This window comes from Schistocerca serialis, chromosome 6 (assembly GCF_023864345.2).
Source record: "Schistocerca serialis cubense isolate TAMUIC-IGC-003099 chromosome 6, iqSchSeri2.2, whole genome shotgun sequence".
NCBI lineage: Eukaryota > Metazoa > Arthropoda > Insecta > Orthoptera > Acrididae > Schistocerca > Schistocerca serialis.
The window spans coordinates 598291630-598313051 of NC_064643.1; the positions used below are offsets into that span (position 1 = coordinate 598291630).

The 21422-nt window shown below is 39.7% G+C and overlaps 1 protein-coding gene across 2 annotated transcripts in view; it reads left to right on the plus strand.

The window, feature by feature from the left end:
• LOC126483846 (NBAS subunit of NRZ tethering complex-like) overlaps positions 1-21422 on the plus strand; it is a 405587-nt gene that overhangs the window by 345291 nt on the left and 38874 nt on the right. For both annotated transcript variants that reach the window (XM_050107060.1, XM_050107061.1), the window contains exon 37: positions 8434-8608. In XM_050107060.1, coding sequence (XP_049963017.1) covers positions 8434-8608 — 175 coding nt within the window. The remainder of the gene's footprint in view (positions 1-8433; positions 8609-21422) is intronic.

Consider the following 21422-nt stretch of genomic DNA (forward strand, 5'->3'; position numbering starts at 1 on the left):
CTGTTGTTGTTGTTGTGGTGGTGGTGGTGGTGGTGGTGGTGGTCTTCATTCCAGAGACTGGTTTGATGCATCTCTATGCTACTCTAAACTGAGCAAGCTTCTTCATCTCCCAGTACCTACTGCAAACTACATCCTTATGAATGTGCTTAGTGTATTCATCTCTTAGTCTCCCTCTTCAATTTTTACCCTCTGCACTGCACTCCAATACTAAATTGGTGATCCCTTGATGTCTTAGAACATGTCCTATTAACCGATCCCTTCTTCTAATAAAGTTGTGCCACAAATACCTCTTCTCCCCAATTCTATTCAGCACCTCCTCATTAGTTATGTGATCTACCCATCTAATCTTCAGTATTCTTCTGTAGTACCACATTTCAAAAGCTTCTATTCTCCTCTTGTCTAAACTATTTATCGTCCATGTTTCACTTCCATACATAGCTACACTCCACACACATACTTTCAGAAACGGCTTCCTCACACTTAAATCTATACTCAGTGTTAACAAATTTCTCTTCTTCAGAAATGCTTTCCTATTGCCAGTCTACATTTTATATCCTCTCTACTACGACCATCATCAGTTATTTTGCTCCCCAAACAGCAAAACTCATCTTCTACTGTGTCTCGTTTCCCAATCTAATTCCCTCAGCATCACCAGATTTAATTCGACAAGATTCCATTATCCTCGTTTTGCTTTTGTTGATGTTCATCTTATATCGTCCTTTCCAGACACCGTCCATGCCGTTCAACTGCTCTTCCAGGTCCTTTGGTGTCTCTGACAGAATTACGATGTCATTGGCAAACCTCAACATTTTTATTTCTTCTCCATGGATTTTAATTCCTATTACAAATTTGTCTTTTGTTTCCTTTACTGATTGCTCAATATACAGACTGAATAACGTCGGGGATAGGCTGCAACCCTGTCTCAATCCCTTCTCAACCACTGCTTCCCTTTCATGCCCCTCAACTCTTATAACTGCCATCTGGTCTCTGTACGAATTGTAAATAGCCTTTCGCTCCCTGTATTTTACCCCTTCCACCTTCAGCGTTTTAAAGAGAGTATTCCAGTCAACATTGTCATAAGCTTTCTCTAAGTCAACAAATGCTAGAAAGATAGGTTTGCCTTTCCTTAATCTATCTTCTAAAATAAGTCGTAGGGTCAGTATTGCCTCATGTGTTCCAACATTTCTACGGAATCCAAACTGATCTTCCCCAAGGTCAGCTTCTACCAGTTTGTCTATTCGTCTGTAAAGAATTCGTGTTAGTATTTTGCAGCTGTGACTTACTAAACTGATAGTTCAGTAATTTTCGCATTTGTCAACACCTTCTTTCTTTGGCATTGGAATTATTATATTCTTCTTGAAGTCTGAGGGTATTTCGCCTGCCTCATACATCTTGCTCACCAGATGGTAGAGTTTTGCCAAGGCTGGCTCTCCCAAGGCTATAAGTAGTTCTAATGGAATGTTGTCTACTCCCAGGGGCCTTGTTTCGACTTAGGTCTTTCATTGCTCTGTCAATTTCTTCACGCAGTGTCATATCTCCCATTTCATCTTCCTCTACGTCCTCTTCCATTTCCATAATATTGTCCTCAAGTACATTGCTCTTTATAGACCCTCTATCGCTATATACTGCTTCCAGCTTTCTGCTTAGAACTGGTTTTCCATCTGAGCCCTTGATATTCATACAAGTGGTTCTCTTTTGACCAGAGTTCTTTTTAATTTTCCTGTAGGCAGTATCTGTCTTACCCCTAGTGATACATGCCTCTACATCCTTGCATTTGTCCTGTAGCCATCCCTGCTTAACGATTTTGCGCTTCCTGTTGATCTCATTTTAGAGATGTTTGTATTCCTTTTTGCCTGCCTCATTTGCTGCATTTTTACATTTTCTCCTTTTATCAATTAAATTCAATATCTCCTGTGTTACCCAAGGATTTCTACTAACCTTCATCTTTCACCTAGTTGATCCTCTGCTGCTTTCACTATTTCATCTCTCAAAGGTACCCATTCTTCTTCTTCTCCTTCTTCTTCTTCTGTATTTCTTTCCCCCATTCTTGTCAATCACTCCCTAATGCTCTCTCTGAAACTCTCTACAACCTCTGGCTCTTTCAGTTTATCCAGGTCCCATCTTCTTAAATTCCCACCTTTCTGCAATTTCTTCAGTTTTAATCTACAGTTCATGACCAATAGATAGTGGTCAGAGTCCACATCTGCTCCTGTAAATGTCTTACAGTTTAAAACCTGTTTCCTAAATCTCTGTCTTACCATTATATAATCTATCTGAAACCATCCAGTGTCTCTAGACCTCTTCCATGTATACAACCTTCTTTCATGATTCTTGAACCAAGTGTTAGCTATGATTAAGTTATGCTCTGTGCAAAATTCTGCCAGGTGTCTTCCTCTTTTATTCCTTACTCCATTCCATATTCACCTACTACTTTTCCTTATCTTCCTTTTCCTACTATCGAATTCCAGTCACCCATGACTATTAAATTTTCGTCTCCCTGCACTGTCTGAGTAGTTTCTGTTATCTCATTGTACATTTCCTCAATCTCTTCGTCATGTGTAGAGCTAGTTGGCATATAAACTTTTACTACCGTGGTAGGAGTGGGCTTCGTGTCTATTTGGCTACAATAATGCATTCACTATGCTGTTCGTAGTAGCTTACCTGCACTCCTATTTTTTTATTCATTATTAAATCTACTCCTGCATTACCCTTATTTTATTTTGTATTTATAACCCTGTATTCACCTGACCAGAAGTCTTGTTCTTACTGCCACCGAACTTCACTAATTCCCACCATATCTAACTTTAACCTATCCATTTCCCCTTTTACATTTTCTAACCTACCTGCCTGATTAAGGGATCTGACATTCCGCATTCCGATACATAGAATGCCAGTTTTCTTTCTCCTGATAACAATGTCCTCCTGAGTATTCCACGCCCAGAGATCCAAATGGGGGACTACTTTGCCTCCAGAATATTTTACCGAAGAGGACACCACCATCATTTAACCACACAGTAAAGCTGCATTCCCTTGGAAAAAATTTAGCTGTAGTCTCCCCTTGCTTTTGCCATTTGCAGTACCAGCACAGCAAGGCCGTTTTGGTTGATGTTACAAGGCCAGATCAGTCAATCATCCATACTGTTGCCCCTGCAACTACGGAAAAGGCTGCTGCCCCTCTTCAGGTACCACACATTTGTCTGGTCTCTCAACAGATATCCCTCCACTGTGGTTGCACCTACGGTACGGCTATCTGTATTGTCAAAACTGCAAATTTTGCTCTAAAACTAGATTTACCTCAACCTTGAGTTGGTTGAGACAAATCAGCACCTTGACTGACTATACATGCCAAATAACATGCGCCTTAGTGATGGAGTCTTTAAGATAATCACATGAATAATTCAAGGCTCTGAACATCATTTTTGTGTCTGCAGTAACTGTGAGAGAAAACTAATTTCTTCTTGTACCAGAAACATAAAAAAAGTTCACTGTTTTATAGCACTTTTTGTGATTGTATCCAAAGTTCATCATGTACCAATATTAGATTGGATTGGCTGTCTAAACTCTTCAGAACATGAACTTAGATATTTGTGATTGCTCCATGTATTCCATAAAACAAACATTAAAATTTCTGCAATATCAGAAGTATTCAAAGAATTTGCTTCACTGTATTTAGTTTTGTAGAAGATTACAATTACACTTACTGTGTTTGTCTCATTAAAAACTGCTTTTAAGTTTTGAATTGTTATCTGCAGACTTCATTTTGACACACTCATTATTTCTTGCTATGATCTGGTCCCACCTTTCTGCGAGTGTTTGATATTGGTGCAACAAGTACTTAAGTTTCTACTTTCTTCGCAAATGAGCTACTAAGTCAGAAAAATTTTATTGTTTGTCTTTATATTCTGTTAACACCTTTAATTTACTGGCAAGACAGCCAAATTAGTTTCTAGTTGCATAATCTACTTGGATTTAGCATTGGAGGGCAGTGTGGAGGGTAAAAATCATAGAGGGAGACCAAGAGATTAATACACTAAGCAGATTCAGAAGGATGTAGGTTGCAGTAAGTACTGGGAGATGAAGAAGCTTGCACAGAATAGAGTAGCATGGAGAGCTGCATCAAATCAGTCTCAGGACTGAAGACCACAACAACAACAATCTACCTGACAAAAAACCCTTCATATGGATCCAGCACCATAACCCTGAGCAAAATGTTGTCCAGCTTGACATTTACACTAAACTTAATGTAGTACATATATATAATTCTTTGTGTAGTACATGATGGAGGATATTTCGTATCATTAATATTGACATTATGTTATTCCATTTCTGTTTGACTGCTTATATACCTTCATACATGCTCTGAACTCCTGCATCTCTCTAATCTATATCTACATGGACACTCTGCAAATCATTTTTAAGTGCCTGGGAGAGGGTTCATCGAACCACCTTCACAGTTATCTATTATTCCAATCTCGTATACCATGCAGAAAGAATGAACACCTATATCTTTCCGTACGAGCTCTGATTTCCCTTATTTTATCGTGGTGATCGTTCCTCCCTATGTATGTCGGTGTCAACAAAATATTTTCGCATTCAGAGGAGAAAGTTAGTGATTAGAATTTCGTGAGAAGATTCTGTCGCAATGATATCCATCCCAAATCCTGTATCGTTTCTGTGACACTCTCTCCCATGTTTCGCGATACTACAAAACATGCTGCCTTTCTTTGAACTTTTTCGATGTACTCAGTCAGTCCTATCTGGTAAGGATCCCACACTGCGCAGCAGTAATCTAAAAGAGGACGGACAAGCGTAGTGTAGGCGGTCTCGTTTGTAGGTCTGTTACATTTTCTAAGTGTCCTGCCAATAAAATGCAGTCTTTGGTTAGCCTTCACCACAACATTTTCTGTGTGTTCTTTCCAATTTAAGTTGTTTGTAATTGTAATACCTAGGTATTTAGTTGAATTTACGGCTTGTAGATTAGACAGATTTATCGTGTAACCAAAGTTCCTTTTAGCACTCATGTGTATGACCTCGCACTGTTAGTTATTTAGGGTCGACTGCCACTTTTCGCACCGTTCAGATATTTTTTCTAAATAGTTTTGCAGTTTGTTTTGATCTTCTGATGACTTTATTAGTCGATAAATGATAGCATCATCTGCAAACAACCGAAGATGGCTGATCAGATTGTCTCCCAAATCGTTTATATAGATAAGGAACAGCAAAGGGCATATAACACTACCTTCGGGACTGCCTGAAATCACTTCTGTTTTACGCAATGACTTTACCTCAATTACTTCGAACTGTGACCCCTCTGACAGGAAATCACAAATCCAGTCACATAACTGAGACAATATTCCATAAGCACGCAATTTCACTATGAGCCGCTTGTGTGGTACAGTGTCAAAACCCTTCCGGAAATCCAGGAATACGGAATCGATCTGAAATCCCTTGTCAATAACACTCAGCACTTCATGTGAATAAAGAGCTAGTTGTGTTTCAGAGGAACGATGTTTTTTAAACCCATGTTGACTGTGTGTCAATATACTGTTTCCTTCGAGGTAATTCATGTTGTTCGAACACAATATATGTTCTAAAATCCTGCTACATATCAACGTTAACGATGTGAGCCTGTAATTTAGTGGATTATTCCTACTACCTTTCTTGAGCGAACGGTTGTATATTATTGTTAAGTGTGGAGCTAATGCGTCAGCATACTTGGAAAGGAACCTAATTGGTATACAGTCTGGACCAGAAGACTTGGTTTTATTAAGTGATTTGAGTTGCTTCACTACTCCAAGGATATTTACTTCTACGTTACTCATGTTGGCAGCTGTTCTCGATTCGAATTCTGGAATATTTACTTCATCTTCTTTTGTGAAGGCATTTCGGAAGGCTGTGTTTAGTAACTCTGCTTTGGCAGCACTGTCTTTGATAGTATCTCCACTGTTATCGCGCAGAGAAGGTATTGATTGTTTCTTGCTGCTAACATACTTCACATATGACCAGAATCTCTTTGGATTTTCTGCCAGGTTTTGAGACAAAGTTTCGTTGTGGAAACTCTCACAGGCATCTCACATTGAACTCAGAGCTAAATTTCGGGCTTCTGTAAAGGACCGCCAATTTTGGGGATCTTGCATCTGTTTAAATTTGGCATGTTTGTTTCGTTAGTTTCTGCAACAGTGTTCTAACATGTTTTGTGTACCTAGGAGGATCAGCTCCATCGTTTGTTAGTTTATTTGGTGTAAATCTCTCAATTGCTGCCAATACTATTTCTTTGAATCTAAGCCACATCTGGTCTACACTTTGGAGTGAGTGGAGATTGTCTCTCAGGAAGGGGTCAAGTGAATTTTTATCTGCTTTTTTGAATAGGTATATTTTTCGCTTATTTTTCAAGGATTTGGGGATTACAATATTCAATCTTGTTATGACAACCCTGTGTTCACTAATCCCTATATCGGTTTTGATGCTCGTTATTAACTCAGGATTATTTGCTGCTAAGAGGTCAAGTGTGTTTTCACAACTGTTAGCTACTTGCGTGGGCTCATGAACTAACTGCTTGAAATAATTTTCAGAGAATGCGCTTAGCACAATTTCAGATGATATTTTATGCGTACCTCCAGAATTAAACATGTATTTTCGCCAACATATCAAGGGTAAATTAAAGTCACCACCAACTATTACTGTATGAGTCAGGTATGTGTTTGAAATCAAACTCAAGTTTTCTTTGAACCTTTCAGCAACTGTATCATGTGAACTGGGAGGTCGGTAAAAGGATCCAATTATTATTTTATTCTGGTTGCCACCAAGGCCCTGTGCCCATACTAACCCACAGGAAGTATCTACTTCAATTCCAACAAGTTAAACTACTTCTGACAGCAACAAACACACCACCGCTAACCATGTTTAGCCTATCTTTTCGGAACAGCATTAGCTTCTTTGCAAAAATTTTGGCTGAGCTTATATCCGGCTTTAGCCAGCTTTCAGTGCCTATAACGATTTGATCATCGGTGCTTTCCATTAGCGCTTGGAGCTCTGGTACTTTCCCAACACCGCTACGACAGTTTACAACTGTTATACCAATGGTTCCTGTATCTACGTTCTTCCTGTGTTCAGCCTGCACGCTTTGTGACTGAAGCCCTTCTTGTGTTTTCCCAAGACCCTCTAACCTAAAAAACCGCCCAGTCCACACCACACAGCCCCTGCTACCCATGTAGCCGCCTTCTGCGTTTAGTGGACACCTGACATATTCATCGGAACCCGAAACCCAACCATCCTTTGGCGCAAGTTGAGGAATCTGCAGCCTACACGGTCACAGAACCATCTGAGCCTCTGATTCAGACCCTCCACTCGGCTCTGTACCAGATGTCTGCAATCAGTCCTGTCGACTATGCTGCAAATGGTCAGCTCTGCTTTCATCTTGCAAGCAAGACTGGCAGCCTTTACCACTTCTGTTGGCCACTTGAAACCACAGAGAATATCTTCTGATCCAAAGTGACACCCACCATTGGTACCGACGTGAGCAACCACCTGCAGTTGGCTGCACCCTGTGCTCTTCATGGAATCCGGGAAGACCCTTTCCACATCTGGAATGACTCCACCCAGTACGCACACGGAGTGCACAGTGGTTTTCTTACCCTCCTTGTCAGCCAAGTCCCTAAGGGGCCCCATAACGCACCTAACATTAGAGCTCCCAACTACCAATAATCCCACCATCTGCGATTGCCCGTATCTTGCAGTCTGTTATTCTCGTGATCAACACAAACAAAAACCTCTTGAATTTTGCTATGTGCATTACAGTTTTGTTATCACATTCCATATGAAACAAAAGAATTTATTTTATTTTATACTACCATTTATTGATGATGATTTAGCATTTTTGCTATATAAAACTGGAAGAGTTACCAATTTCTCTTCAAAGTTTAAGACAGGGATATTTGTGCAAAACCAATAAATAAATTTCACATATGGGTTAGAGGGGGGGGGGGGGGGGGGATGGATACATTGTTCACATGTAGAAAATAACAACAGAGAATGCATGATCAAATCTGGTACAACACCATTTGTAATTCTCCTCATGAGATGATGACATGGTGTGGAGAGAGACAAAACAGCCTGCTACAAGTAAAAACATGAAAATAACACTGCTTGCAAGAAAGGTGTCCTATGTTTAGATAATCATTGTTAAAATTTCCTGTTTTGCAAACAGACATTATAAAACTACAGTAACATAGTTATTTGAAGTTAAGTTTTTAGTGGAAACATTGTTTACAGGAAGGGTGAAGCAGACAGCTGATTGAAATTGATTGAATATGCTTTTAAACATGAACATTTATTTTTAAAACCTATCCCAAAAATTTGTATAAGAAACTTAGTGTGGAAAGAGTAACAAGAAAATTACATAACACAAGATCATGAATTTTGGATACATTTCAGAAATGGTCCCGCACCCGAATCTTTGGCCCTACTTCCTCATATACTTCACCGCTTACAAGAAGTGGCTGACGACAGAGGATGTTCATTGGTTGATCCATGGGCTGCACTTGAGCCACTGTGCTATGATGAGTCCCTGCCTCCAAAACTACGATTACAGTCTGTAAACTTCCTGGAGGTAACTGCTCTAATTGTTTCCACTTTCCATGTTGCAACTTTTTAAGGTTTACTGCAAGTGTGAACAGCACCGATTAGTAGACTAATAGTATGAATATGAGTGTTTCTTTCTTGGTAGAGATACTTGGATGCTGTAGGATGTTTACTTTGTACAGAGCTAAAAACAGGTAATCAAATCACATAGCTGAAAAAATAGCTATAGTCTTGAAATTACATGTATGAACTTCAGATTTATATTATTTGATACAAGCATTTCAAAAATGCACATGCAGTTGATTTCTAAAGAGTGGTGTTATTTTTATAGCAGCATGTAGATGTACAAATGACCACAGAGTTTTGTTTCATTTCATACACTTTGCTTTATACCATTTTTGTAATTTTTATTGTTGAGTTTTAATGAATGGTAAAAAATGAAAGTAAAACAAAGATTGTCCATGTGTCTCACATTCAGCACTGCAGCCCCATTATGTCAGATAAATAAAGAAAGTTTACATTAATCCTGTGCCTTGTCAGACATACAGCCTCACTTTCATCTTCCAAGCAGAAAAAATAATTTGCTTTTGTTATGGACTGTTTGTTGACAAACTACCGTTTTATTAGTGAGGTATTTATTTACACATCTCTATGTTTGTTATACCTCTTTATGTTGAAGAAGGTATGAACCGATTTACAAGAATAAAGGCTCATTCTCTCTCTCTCTCTCTCTCTCTCTCTCTCTCTCTCTCTCTCTCTCTCTCTCTCTCTGTCTCTGATGTATATGTGGCTACAAGCTAATCATTGTCATGAATTATACATCTTAGGAATCATGTGATTATGCAATTGACGGTTCAGTTAACAATTGTTTAAATTCATCAACTGTAACAATCCCCCCGTCTTTGCATGCATACACTATTCTAAAAAAGCCTCTATTGCACAGAGTGTGTTATCAGACAAAAGTTGTTGTAGATTGTTCTTTGATTGTATTTTCTTTTGACATATTTAATTTGCTCTGGAAGTGATCAGATAATTTTATGGTTGCTCAAAGTTCTTCTTTGCATGCTTGAAAAAGATTGTCATAAATAGTTGTATTTATTAATAATTCAACTGTCGTATTCAAATTGTGGCTAATGATACTTCAATAAGAAGAAAATGTATTGTAATGCAATTAAATGTGCAAGTAGCCTACTGTTCATTGTATGACTAGAGGAAATAGGAAATGCCACTAGACCCTATTTCCAAAGAAGTGATACACTGTCCTGGGTTGAGAATTGTATCTCAAATGTGAATGAATCTCACTGAAGATTAACAGTAGGAGAATGTGAAAGGCAAGGAGAAGCCACATCATTAAAGATCCTTAATGATACCTCAAACTCTGTTGGTAGAATGTACAGAAAGAAGGAAATAAATCAGACCACTGATCATATGAAATAAAGCCCAGGATCTGGCAGGGGTATAAACCACAGCAAAGCTAAAAGTAATAAAAAATTTAAAACTGTATCAGGGAATATGAAAAATCTACATGAAGCTGGGAAACTAGAAAAATTAAAAGAAATTGTGAAGCTAGGCATATCAGAAACTAGGTAGGAAGTCAGGGGAGACTTCATATCAGATGATTACTGAGTCATTTTCACTGGCAAAGAGAAGCGAAGATCAAGAGGTGTAGCAATTGTTCTAAGGGACAGGTGGAGGAACAATGTGATCAATAACTGATGTAAAGATAAAGACTTTCTCAGTAGGTCTATGAAGTATCCAGGTATACTTTTCAACAATGAACATTGAAGAGGAATGCGTTAAAGATATATATGAAAAAGTAGAAGACCTGCTAGAAATAACAAAGAAAAATGATAATGTTGTAATAATGGAAGATTTTACTGCCTGTGTTTGTAGCCACAGTTCAAAATGGGTTGTACTGGAAAACTTGTATAATAAATACAAGCACTATTAGAATTCTATGAACATTGTGAAATGGTCATAATGAACACAATTCAAATTTCCTAACAAAAGAAGATGTGCGTGTGAAGTACCAGGAGATAGTTCTAGGTACAAAATAGATTATATTTAATCAAATAGAAGATAAAGAATATCTAGTCATTCCTACCCTAGTGTCGACATTCATAGTGATCACACAATAGTTATAACCAAGTGCAGTACTGAGTCAAAAAGCAACAAAGCAGCACAACTGGGACTAAGTGGTATGTAGAAGAACTAAAAGAAACACAGCTAAGAAGTGTTGAGTGAACACAGACAAGATGAATCAAGAAATTGTAATATGGGAGAAAATAAGACAATGTATCATTGAGGTAGCACTAGATGTACTGATCAGTAATGCCGTCAAATAATTTAGCAGGCTAACTCATCGCTTAGAAAGAAAGTATTGACTGCACAAAACTGGCCTATAAGAATAATATGTGGTGTTCACCGGTGACTGTCATGTATGTACTTCAAGGAGTTGGTATTTTAAATCGACCATCACAATATACATATTCAATAACGAAATTCATTGTAAATAATCCATCACAATTTGAGAAGAATAAATAACATGTATTACCCATTATTAAAGCTACCAGTGGTTCTGAAAGGTATTCAGTATATAGCAACAAAAAGTTTTCAGCTTTGCCCAGTAACATAAAATGTCTAACAGGTAACAAACCAAGTTTTAAATCTAACCAAAAATCATTTCTCCTGGAGAACTTTTTCCAGTCACTTTTCAGTGAAAGAATCTGTCAAATGATCTAACTAAAGAGGAGGAAACTGAAGACAAACAACCATGGATGCCACAAGAAATACTGATCTCAAAAAATAATGAATTTAAGTTCTGACTGATACAGAAAAATGGAAATCCAAATAACTGTGTGCCACAAAGAGTATAAACAAATGAGATATGTAGGAAGGGAGATATAGTAAAAGTAAACACCAGCAAGATGCACTCAAAAATTGGATCACTGCAGCTAAAATATAGGAGTTGGGAGGGGGGGGGGGACACCGAACACCAATTACCAAGTCAAAATTCATGAACGCTTTAAACAATGCACAATGTGAAGGAACAACTATACAAATTTATGCATTTCTGCTTTGAGGATGGGATGCTAATACTGGAATTAATTTTAAAAAAATTGAAAAAGAAAGAAAAAAAGCAATCAGATATTTTGTGAAATCATTTGCCTAAAAGTAAGAAATAAAATAGTTTAGAGAAACTTTGGTTGTGCCTTTGAATGATGCTTGAAGTCACATACAGCAAATGAGATGCCAGTAGTTGTATCCTACTACTAGTGAGTGTGAGTGCGCCAAGTGTAGTGTGACCATGTGTGTGTACTTAAATCAACCGCCACCTGTAGTGGTGCAGGCCAGCCAGTAGAGGCCACCTGTAGGAAGCATGCACACAGCACAGTCTCCGCCACACTGTCTACCAGCGACTCGCATCTATATACGTGCAGACCAGCACTGACTCACACTCAATATGTTCTTTTAGTTTGTACCACTCATTTCAGTTGGTCTGTGTATCACCTCTGTTGTCCCTTCTGTATGATTCTTTTGACTTGCTACATGTGGAGTCACAAGAGGCTTATTTCCGTTATTGTTCAGAGGTTAATGAATAAAGTCATATTTATGTTACTTGGATACTACATAATTGTTGGCAAGTTTGAAACTGTTTCCGAGTGTGCAATAATTAAGTGCAGTTTCATCAGGTTAAGTCATTATGAACGCCATGCTACCCTCCCTGACTGAACAGCTTACTTCAGGGGTGACCACTTTGTAAGCTTCTATTAACAGACAAGGTACCATTCCATCGGTCTGTCCACCCACTTTTCTTCTGTGTGATGATTCAACTGAGGATTGGGAAGTTTATGAGAAAAGATTCAAAAAGCCTATTTTGGTTTTTGGTGTGACAGACTCGAATTTGTGCGAAACCTTATTCTTCTTGTGGATTCCACCTAAGATGTACCAATGACTGTGTCAGCTTGTCCCTTTACGTGAATGGCAGCTCTTACTCGTGATCACATGTTGGTTTATTGTCCAGCTACCACCTCAAACGAACGCACATCATAACAGTGCGAGTTGAATTCTACCAATTCCCCAAGAAACTCAACCGGTCATACAGGACCTGGGCAGCCGAACTTCACGGCCTTAGCTGTAAGTGTCAGTTCATTACTGATGCCTCAATGACTTTTTTCCAGACTCTGATGTGTAACGCAATTATCCGTTTAGCTCCAGACAAGGAAGCGCACCCAAAGGCTTTATTCTATGAAAACCCCTTGTTGGCAGAAGTTTTGCAAATAGCACAATATTTTGAATTTTCTCAGACAGTGAGTGGCCAAACTGAAACGTGGGGTGATGTGGCTGTAGTGTCACAAGATGACAGATAGTTTGCACGATGAAGTGGCAGTGGCAGTGGCAGTGGTAAACATGTGGACCCAGTGGCGAGCGGACCAAGGCTGGCCCAAGCAGCCACAACCACCACAGCACGAACGTCAGCATTCTCTGTTTCTATCTTGTCCTTTCCGTTTCATTCAGCACAAACATTTAGCATGCCCTAAGTGCTGGGCTACTTGTAACACTTGACAGAAGAAGGGCCACATTGCCAAGTGCTCCAGCTATACATCGATGCAGGTGGTGCAGTGACATTATTGAATTGGAAGCTGGTCAGTTATAACAAACAGAACATAATGCTCTTGTGAATGTTTATGGTATCTGCCTTTTACAAGTCAAGGGTTTGTTCCATTACATTTTTGCTGGTTTCTGTTGCCAGTATTGAGAACTTGTTCAGGACAGATGGATTTCAGACATTTGGATTTTCTGTCATCAACACAGTTCACCCGCCCTCATTTTTGTTGTACGCATCCTATTACTGTTGCCCTGATAGATCAAGTGAAATCAGAAATGGACTTCAATTTCTATGGGTGGTCCAACCAGCAATGGCTAGAAAATGGTGGACTCTGCTGGTTGGAAGCCAGCGGGGAATCTTCACCTCTTTGGCGACTTCAGTACTACAGTCAACATGCAGTTAATCGTGGATACATATCCTCCCCCATGCCAGGAGGAACTTCTGGCAAAAATATTGGGAGGCCAGTACTTTTCTAAAACTGATTTGTCTGAAGCATATCTGCAGGTTCCTGTGTTTTGACTACTCCTTTTGGTCTCTATCAGTATTTGCACCTTCCTCTTGGTGTGGCTAGCACTACTGCTATTTTCCAACCATTTTGAGAACAGTTGCCTATGTCTGTACTGGCTTACATTAATTATCTGGATGACATTGTTATCACGGGCTTCTCCATGACTGAACACTTGAAAAACTTGCTCACTTTGTTTTTTATATTACTGTCCACAGGTTTGGTGTAACCTCAAGAAATCTCAGTTTTTAAACTGTTTATTGTTTATCTGGGATTCGAGATGTTGCGGGATGGGGTTCGCTCTCTACCACACTGCATCTCTTTTGTTATGCCTATCCCTCACCCCTCAACTGAGAAGGAGCTTCAGGCCCTCCTAGAGAATATACCCTACTACCATAAATTCCTGCCAAGGGCAGCCACATTTGCCCATCTGGTGCATGCCTTGTCACGTAAGAATGTACCTTTTTGCTGGAGCGTGCATTGTGAAAATGCTTTTCAAATCCAAACTACTCGTGGCCCCTTGTTTAGTTACATTTTCTGCAGACCAGCAATTAGTTTTGGGGATTGATGCCTTACAGTACAGCCTTGGTGCAGTCCTTGCGCACTGATACGCCAACGGCTCTGAACGACCAGTTGCTTTCCCTCCCTAAATCTCTCTCTCTGGCCCAGCAACATTACTCTCAGGTGGAAAAAGAGGCTCTTGCTATAGTCTGTAGTCTCCAGAATTATTTTTTTTTTCTCTCTCCATGTTTACATTACTGACCATAAATCCTTGTTTTCCTTGCCTGAAAAGGCAGCATGCCACCTACAATGCTGGGTACTGTTCTTGTTTCGCTACAGTTAATAATACATTTTCGACCTACGTCTAAAGAAGCCAGTGTGGATGCCTTGTCCTGCTTTCCTGTGGATCTTGATACTGAATTTGATTGTGAAGAATTGCTTGTCTTCCATCTTGATATTGAAACACAGGTCGCAGTTGAGGATTTCTCAATCCAATTACGAGCTCACACATAGGAGCTGTCATTGCCACTGACACAGTTCTACATGTACATCTACATTTATACTCTACAAACCATGGTGAGGTGCTTGGCAGAGGGTACATCCCAATGTGCCAGTTCTTAGGGACTCTTCCTATTCCACTCAGGTATGGAACGCAGGAAGAATGATGGTTTGGATGCCACTGTGCATGCAATAATTATTCTAATCTTTTACTCACGATCCATAGGTGAGCAATATCTAGGGGGTTATAGTATATTCCTAGAGTCACCATTTAAACCCCGTTCTTGAAACTTTGTTAATAGACTTTCTGAGGATATTTAATCTATGAGGGTTGGAACTCTAATAGTGGCAACTATTTATTTAAAGCTTGCACAAAATAGATACATGTTTCAAAGTTTTACTAACCTTTAAAATAGTCACCAGCATTGTGTATAACCCATTGCCGGCAGTGTGGAAGTCGTAGGATACTCTTAGCAGTGCCAGTTGTGTTGACAGATCGAGCGGCGTGGTCTATTGCCTGATGAATTTGTAGCAGTTCTGAAGCAAATGCCATGAAGTGTTTCCTTCAGTTTAGAAATTGAGTTGAACTCATGAGGGCTTAAGTCAGGGGAGTGCAGTAGGTGGTATAGCACTTAGCAGCCCCATCAGTCAAACATCAGTAACAGCTTGCACTGTACGTGCTTGAGCATTGTCCTGCAAATTGATGGTCAGGTCCTGCAGAAGATGTCATCACTTCTATCTCTATGCTGTTCATTTTTGGAACACAACCTACGACCAGCTTAGAGACAGATATGATAACACTTTCTGTAGGACCTGGCCATCATTTTGCAGGACAATACTCAAGCACGTGCAATGCAAGCCGATACTGATTTGTTTGACTGATGGGGCTGCTAAGTGCTATAACACCTACCTTGCACTTCCCTGATTTACGCCCTCGTGAGTTCAACTCTATTTCTAAACTGAAGGAAACACTTTAGGGCATTCACTTCAGAACCGCTACAAATTTCTCGGGCAATAGACTGCACTGCTAGAACTGTCAACACAACTGCCACTGCTAAGAGTATTCTACGACTTCCATATTGCTGGCAATGGGTTATACACAATGCTGGTGACTACTTTAAAGGTCAGTAAAACTTTGAAACATGTATCTGTTTTGTACGAGCTGTAAATAAATAGTTGCCACTATTAAAGTTTCAACCCTCGTATCTTCAAGAGTCTTCCAGTTCAGTTCCTTCAGTATCTCTGTGACATTCTTCCACAGATTAAACAAACCTGTATTTGCTGTATATGTCATTTGCTGTGTATGTCAAATATCCTTTGTTAACCCGGTTTGGTGTGAGTCCCATGGGCAGTATTGTAGGATGGGTTGCACAAGTGATTTGTAAGCAATCTCCTTTGTAGACTGTTTGCACTTCCCCAGTATTCTACCAGTAAACTGAAATCTACCACTTGCTTTACCCACGACTGAGCCTACGTGATCATTCCATTTCATATCCGTACAGAATGTTACACCTAGGTATTTGTATGAGTTGGCTATTTCCAGCAGTGGTCCTTGGCACTACATTTCTTTGTTTTGTGAAGTTCACAAGTTTGCATTTCTGAAGATTTACAGCAAGTTGCCAATCTTTGCACCACTTTGAAATCTTACCAAGATCTGAGTGAATATTATGTAACTTCATTATAGATAACTGCATCATCTGCAAAAGACCTGATGTTGCTATTAATACTGCCTACAAGGTCATTAATACACAACATGAGCAACAAGGGTACCAACACATTTCCCTGGGGTACACCCAAGGTTACTCCTACAACTGATGATGACGACTCTCCGTCCAAGTTAACATGCTGTGTTCTTCCTACCCAAAAGTCATCAGTCTAGTCACAAATTTTGTCCTCCCTACCAAAAAGTCCTCAAATCAGCACAAATTTCAGTTGATACCCCATAAGATTGAACTTTTGACAATAAGCATAGCTGTGGTACTGAGTCAAATGCTTTTCTGAAATTAACACGTACAGCATCTACCTTATTGCCTTGATGCAGAACTTTCAGCATCTCATGCGAGAAAAGTGCGAGTTTGGTTTCACATGATTAATGTTTTTGAAATCCATGTTGTTTGGCACTGAGGTCATTCTGTTAAAGATACCTTATTATGTTTGAGCTCAGAATATGTTCTAAGATTCTACAACAAATGTATGTCAAGGATATTGGATGATAACTTTGTGGATCACTTCTACTTCCTTTCTTGTGAACTTTTATGACCTGTGTTTTCTTCCAAGATCTATGCTCCGCTTTTTGTTCAAGAAATCTACGATAGATTATAGTTAGAAGAGGGGCTAATTTAGCTGCAAATTCAGTATAGAATGTGACAGCGATTCCATTGGACCCTGGAGCTTTGTTCAATTTTAACAATTTCAGCTGTTTCTCAACACCACTGACACTAATGCTTATTTCATTCATCTTTTCAGTGGTATGAGGATTAAATAGGGGCAGTTCTCTTGGGTTTTCCTTTGTAAAGGAAGATTTGAAAACAAGGTTAAGTATTTCAGCTTTTGCTTTGCTACCCTCAATTTCAGTTCCTGTCTCATTTGCTAGGGACTGGACACTAACTTTGGTGCCACTGACAGCCATTACATACGACAAGAATTTCTTTGAGTTGTGTGAAAGATCATTTGACAGTATTCTGCTGTGGTGCTTGCTGAAAGAATTGTGCATTGCTCCCTTGCCAGCCAAATGCATTTCATTCAGCATCTCCCTGTCTATAGACCTACGCTTTATTTTACACCTATTATGCAGTAATCTCTGTTTTTCTCTAGAAGTTTCTTTATGGTGACTATATACCTTGGAGTTTTGCTCACATTATGGGCTGTTCGACTGGGTACATAATCTATTCAGTGTGTGTTTATGTATTCTTTTAAACTTGAGCCATAGTTCCTATACATGTTCCTGCCCTGTGCTGAAAGTTTCAAGTTCCTCATTGAGATATGACACTACTGATTTTTGTGTCTAGTTTATTGAACATATATATCTTTCTGCTTGTTTTAATTGTTCTTTGTAATGCGGTAATTATTGTTGCCATAACTGGGTCATGGTCACTGATACCAGTTTCGATGTGGGCATCCTTTAAAGAGGTCAGGTCTGTTTGTTGCCATTAGATCTAATATACGAGGGCGGTTCAGAAAGTAACCTCCGATTGGTCACAGTGCGGGTTGTGGGGGGAGTAGTGACGCCATCTGTGCGTTCACGCACTCAACAGGTCAGTTGGCATCAAGCCGTGGTCGAGTGAACGTCATACCTGCGCTAGTTTAGTTTTTGTGGCAGTTTGAAATGTGTGCTGCAATAGAAAACCCCGCCAAATGTGAAGTGCGTGCTGTCATAAGGTTTTTTACAGCCAAAGGATATTCTGCAGCAGCTATTCATCGTGAGCTTTGTGCCGTGTACGGACCAAGAGTTATGAGTGAAGGAGTTGTCAGTGAATGGGTACGTTTATTTAAAAGTGGACGAGAAAACGGTTGGTGAAGAGAGGAGTGGTAGACCATCATTGGTGACTGACGAACTCGTTCAGACAGTTGATGCAAAAGTTCGTGAAAATCGACGTTTCTCGATGTCGGAGTTGTCTACTGGTTTTCCACAGATTTCTAAGACTCTCTTGTACGAGATAGTGACAGCAAGATTGGGTTACCGTAAGTTCTGTGCATGATGGGTGCCCAAAATTCTTACCGACCACCACAAAACTCAAAGAATGGCCTCTGCATTAGACTTTCTGTCACGTTATGAGGACGAAGGAGAACCATTGTTAAACAGAATCGTGACCGGTGACGAAACATGGATTAAGTACGTGAACCCTGAGACAAAAGAACAATCAAAGATGTGGGCACATTCAAATTCACCTACCAAACCAAGAAAAGCCTCGCAAGATTTTTCTGCCAGAAAACTGATGGCAACGGTGTTTTGGGATGCCAAAGGGGTGTTGTTGGTTGAATTCATGGAACGTGGTACGACCATTAATCAAGACGTGTACTGTGAAACAATAAAAAAGTTACGACGGGCTATACAGAACAAACGCCGTGGTATGCTGACTTCCGGTATCATTTTTTTGCACGATAACGCCCGTCCTCACTCTGCTCGCAGAACAACGGCCCTTCTTGAGTCCTTCAAGTGGGACGTTATCAACCATCCACCTTACAGCCCAGACCTGGCGCCAAGTGATTATCACCTCTTCATGCATTTGAAGAAATGGCTTGGGTCACAGCGGTTTGATGACGACGAAGAGCTCAAAGATGCGATCACAGGCTGGCTCCAGGCACAAGCGGGTGATTTTTATGCAGAAGGAATTTCAAAGCTTGTGAAGAGATACGATAAGTGCCTCAATCGCTATGGAGACTATGTAGAAAAATAGTGCAAAGATGTAGTTGTAAGATGTATATATTAAAATATTTTTATTTAACTTGGTGTATTTTTTTAAATCAACCGGAGGTTACTTTCTGAACAGCCCTTGTATTTCCTTCATGAATTGGGTTCTAACTATATTTTCTAGGTGCTTATCAGAGAAGGCATTTAGTAAAGTTCACATGATGTCTCATCATACCCATCACTAACAAAACTGTAATTCTGCCAATTACTTTTTGGCTGATTAAAGTCTTCACCAGTGATTACAGTATGATTAAGGAACTTACATACAAGTGGGCTGAGATTTTTTCTGAAGTTTTCGGTTATATCAGAGATGATTCTGGTAGGCAATAGAAGGATCCGGTTGTCATTTTGTGGCCACCTTTGATACTGAGTCTTCGCCAAACAATCTCACATGCAGTTCCAATTTTTATGTCAATGGATCTGATTTGCTTCTCTACTGCAACAAATACACCACTTCCATTTCCCATTACCAAATCCTTTTTGGTACACACTTAAATTTCCCCCAAAAATCACACTGCTATCAATTCCAGGTTTCAACCAGCTTTCTGTACCTAGTATTATAGGAACTTCACTACTTTTCATGAGCACTTCAAACTCTTGCACTTTATTGTGAATGCTTGAGCAGTTTACTTTTAGGGTTTTAACACTCTCACCTGTGGGAGGCATTTGTTTCTGCCTTACACTGATACTTCTGAGTTTCCTACAGCTATCATTATCTGGATTGGATGGAGAGTCACCTAATCTGTAAAACTCTTTGTGTGCACCCCACACACAGTCAGCTAGCTGAGTAGCAGTCTCTGATATGTCATGCACATCTGACCCATTTAGGGGGACACTACAGTTCTCAACCCTATGGTGCAAGTCCATGACGTTGCAGCCTAGCTTGTACAGAACCTTCAAAATCTCTAGTTTAATCCTTCCAGTCAACTCAGAACCAAAAGACCATGATCAGTTCTGGAGACAGTGATGCAAATTGTGTTTCATTGAAACTCCATGCTTAAGGCTAGTCTTCTCAACCTCCTCTTCCGCTCGGTGGAACGACCCAAGTATGACTTGCGAGCCCAGATGACAAGCATTATTTGTTACAAAGTGTGCCACAATCTGCAGTTGGTTGCTCCCTGCGCCCTCAGTGGATGCTGGAATAACCTCTTCAACATGTTGACTGAGGCCTCCAGGCACACACTGAATGCAGCTTGTGTCCTTTCCTGTCCGTTGCTGCCATTTCCCTAATGGGTACTATCATTCGCCATATGTTTGAACTGATGACGATTAATAGACTCCTACCCTTTTGTGTTTGCCTGCTCTTGGCACTGTACAAAACAGGTTTCCCCAAAACAGGTGAAGTGAGTCCCACTGGCTCAGTTTCAGTTAGTAAGAGCACCTCAGATTTGTTGGTTAGAGGGATTGGTACAACACTCTTGAGTCCTCCCTGGTCCCCGTCCACCCTGTATCGGATGCCTAGATCTACCAGTGACATGCCATTTGCAGTCAAATGGATGAATAGTGACAGATCCTGTACTTTCTGCAGAGGAGACAGGATCCACAGGATAGGGTAATCATTAAGGTACCTCTGGTATTGATGTCACAGGTACACAAATCTCGGGCGCTCTTCCAACACATGAATTTGCAACAGTTGCTAATAATTGGACAGTAGTCAGGGCGATTTCCAGCTGCTTATGAACGTCAACAACTTCTTCTCATGTTCAAGAACAGCATTCACAGTGGGGCTGCATTTCGGCTGGTGCAGCGTATACAAGGCAATGAAAAATATCTTTAAATTAAGCCACTGATTATCTTTTAATTTATTGAGCTAAAAAGTTGCTAATTCTCTGTAAGAATTGAAGCAAATACACAAAATGAGATTTCTATTAAAGCAGCACAAAAACCTGTGGTAAAAATTACTGGTTTCCTAAAACTTTTTGAGATTAATTATAAATGTTTGCAAACTCGAATACAGAGTTATTTGCAATAGAAGCAGATAATATATAGGACTACTTCTCTTTAAGGGAAAACTAGATGTAACAAAAAATATTAGTTAGAATATGTGCTACAGTTAACTAAATCTCAAACACCAATTTACTACATGTTGCTCATGAATTATGCAAAGAACAGTGGCAGTTTCCAAAAATTCTCAAAAATGCATGTTCATTTGCGTTGATACACAATGAAATTCAGGGGTGATGTATTCTTGACAAAACTGTGAACCACAAATGCTGAACTGCTACAAAATAAATTATGCATCCAAAACACTCGTACCACTAACTTACAAAGGATAGTTTTGTAAGTGTCTGAAAATTGTCAGAAATAACATGTTTCAC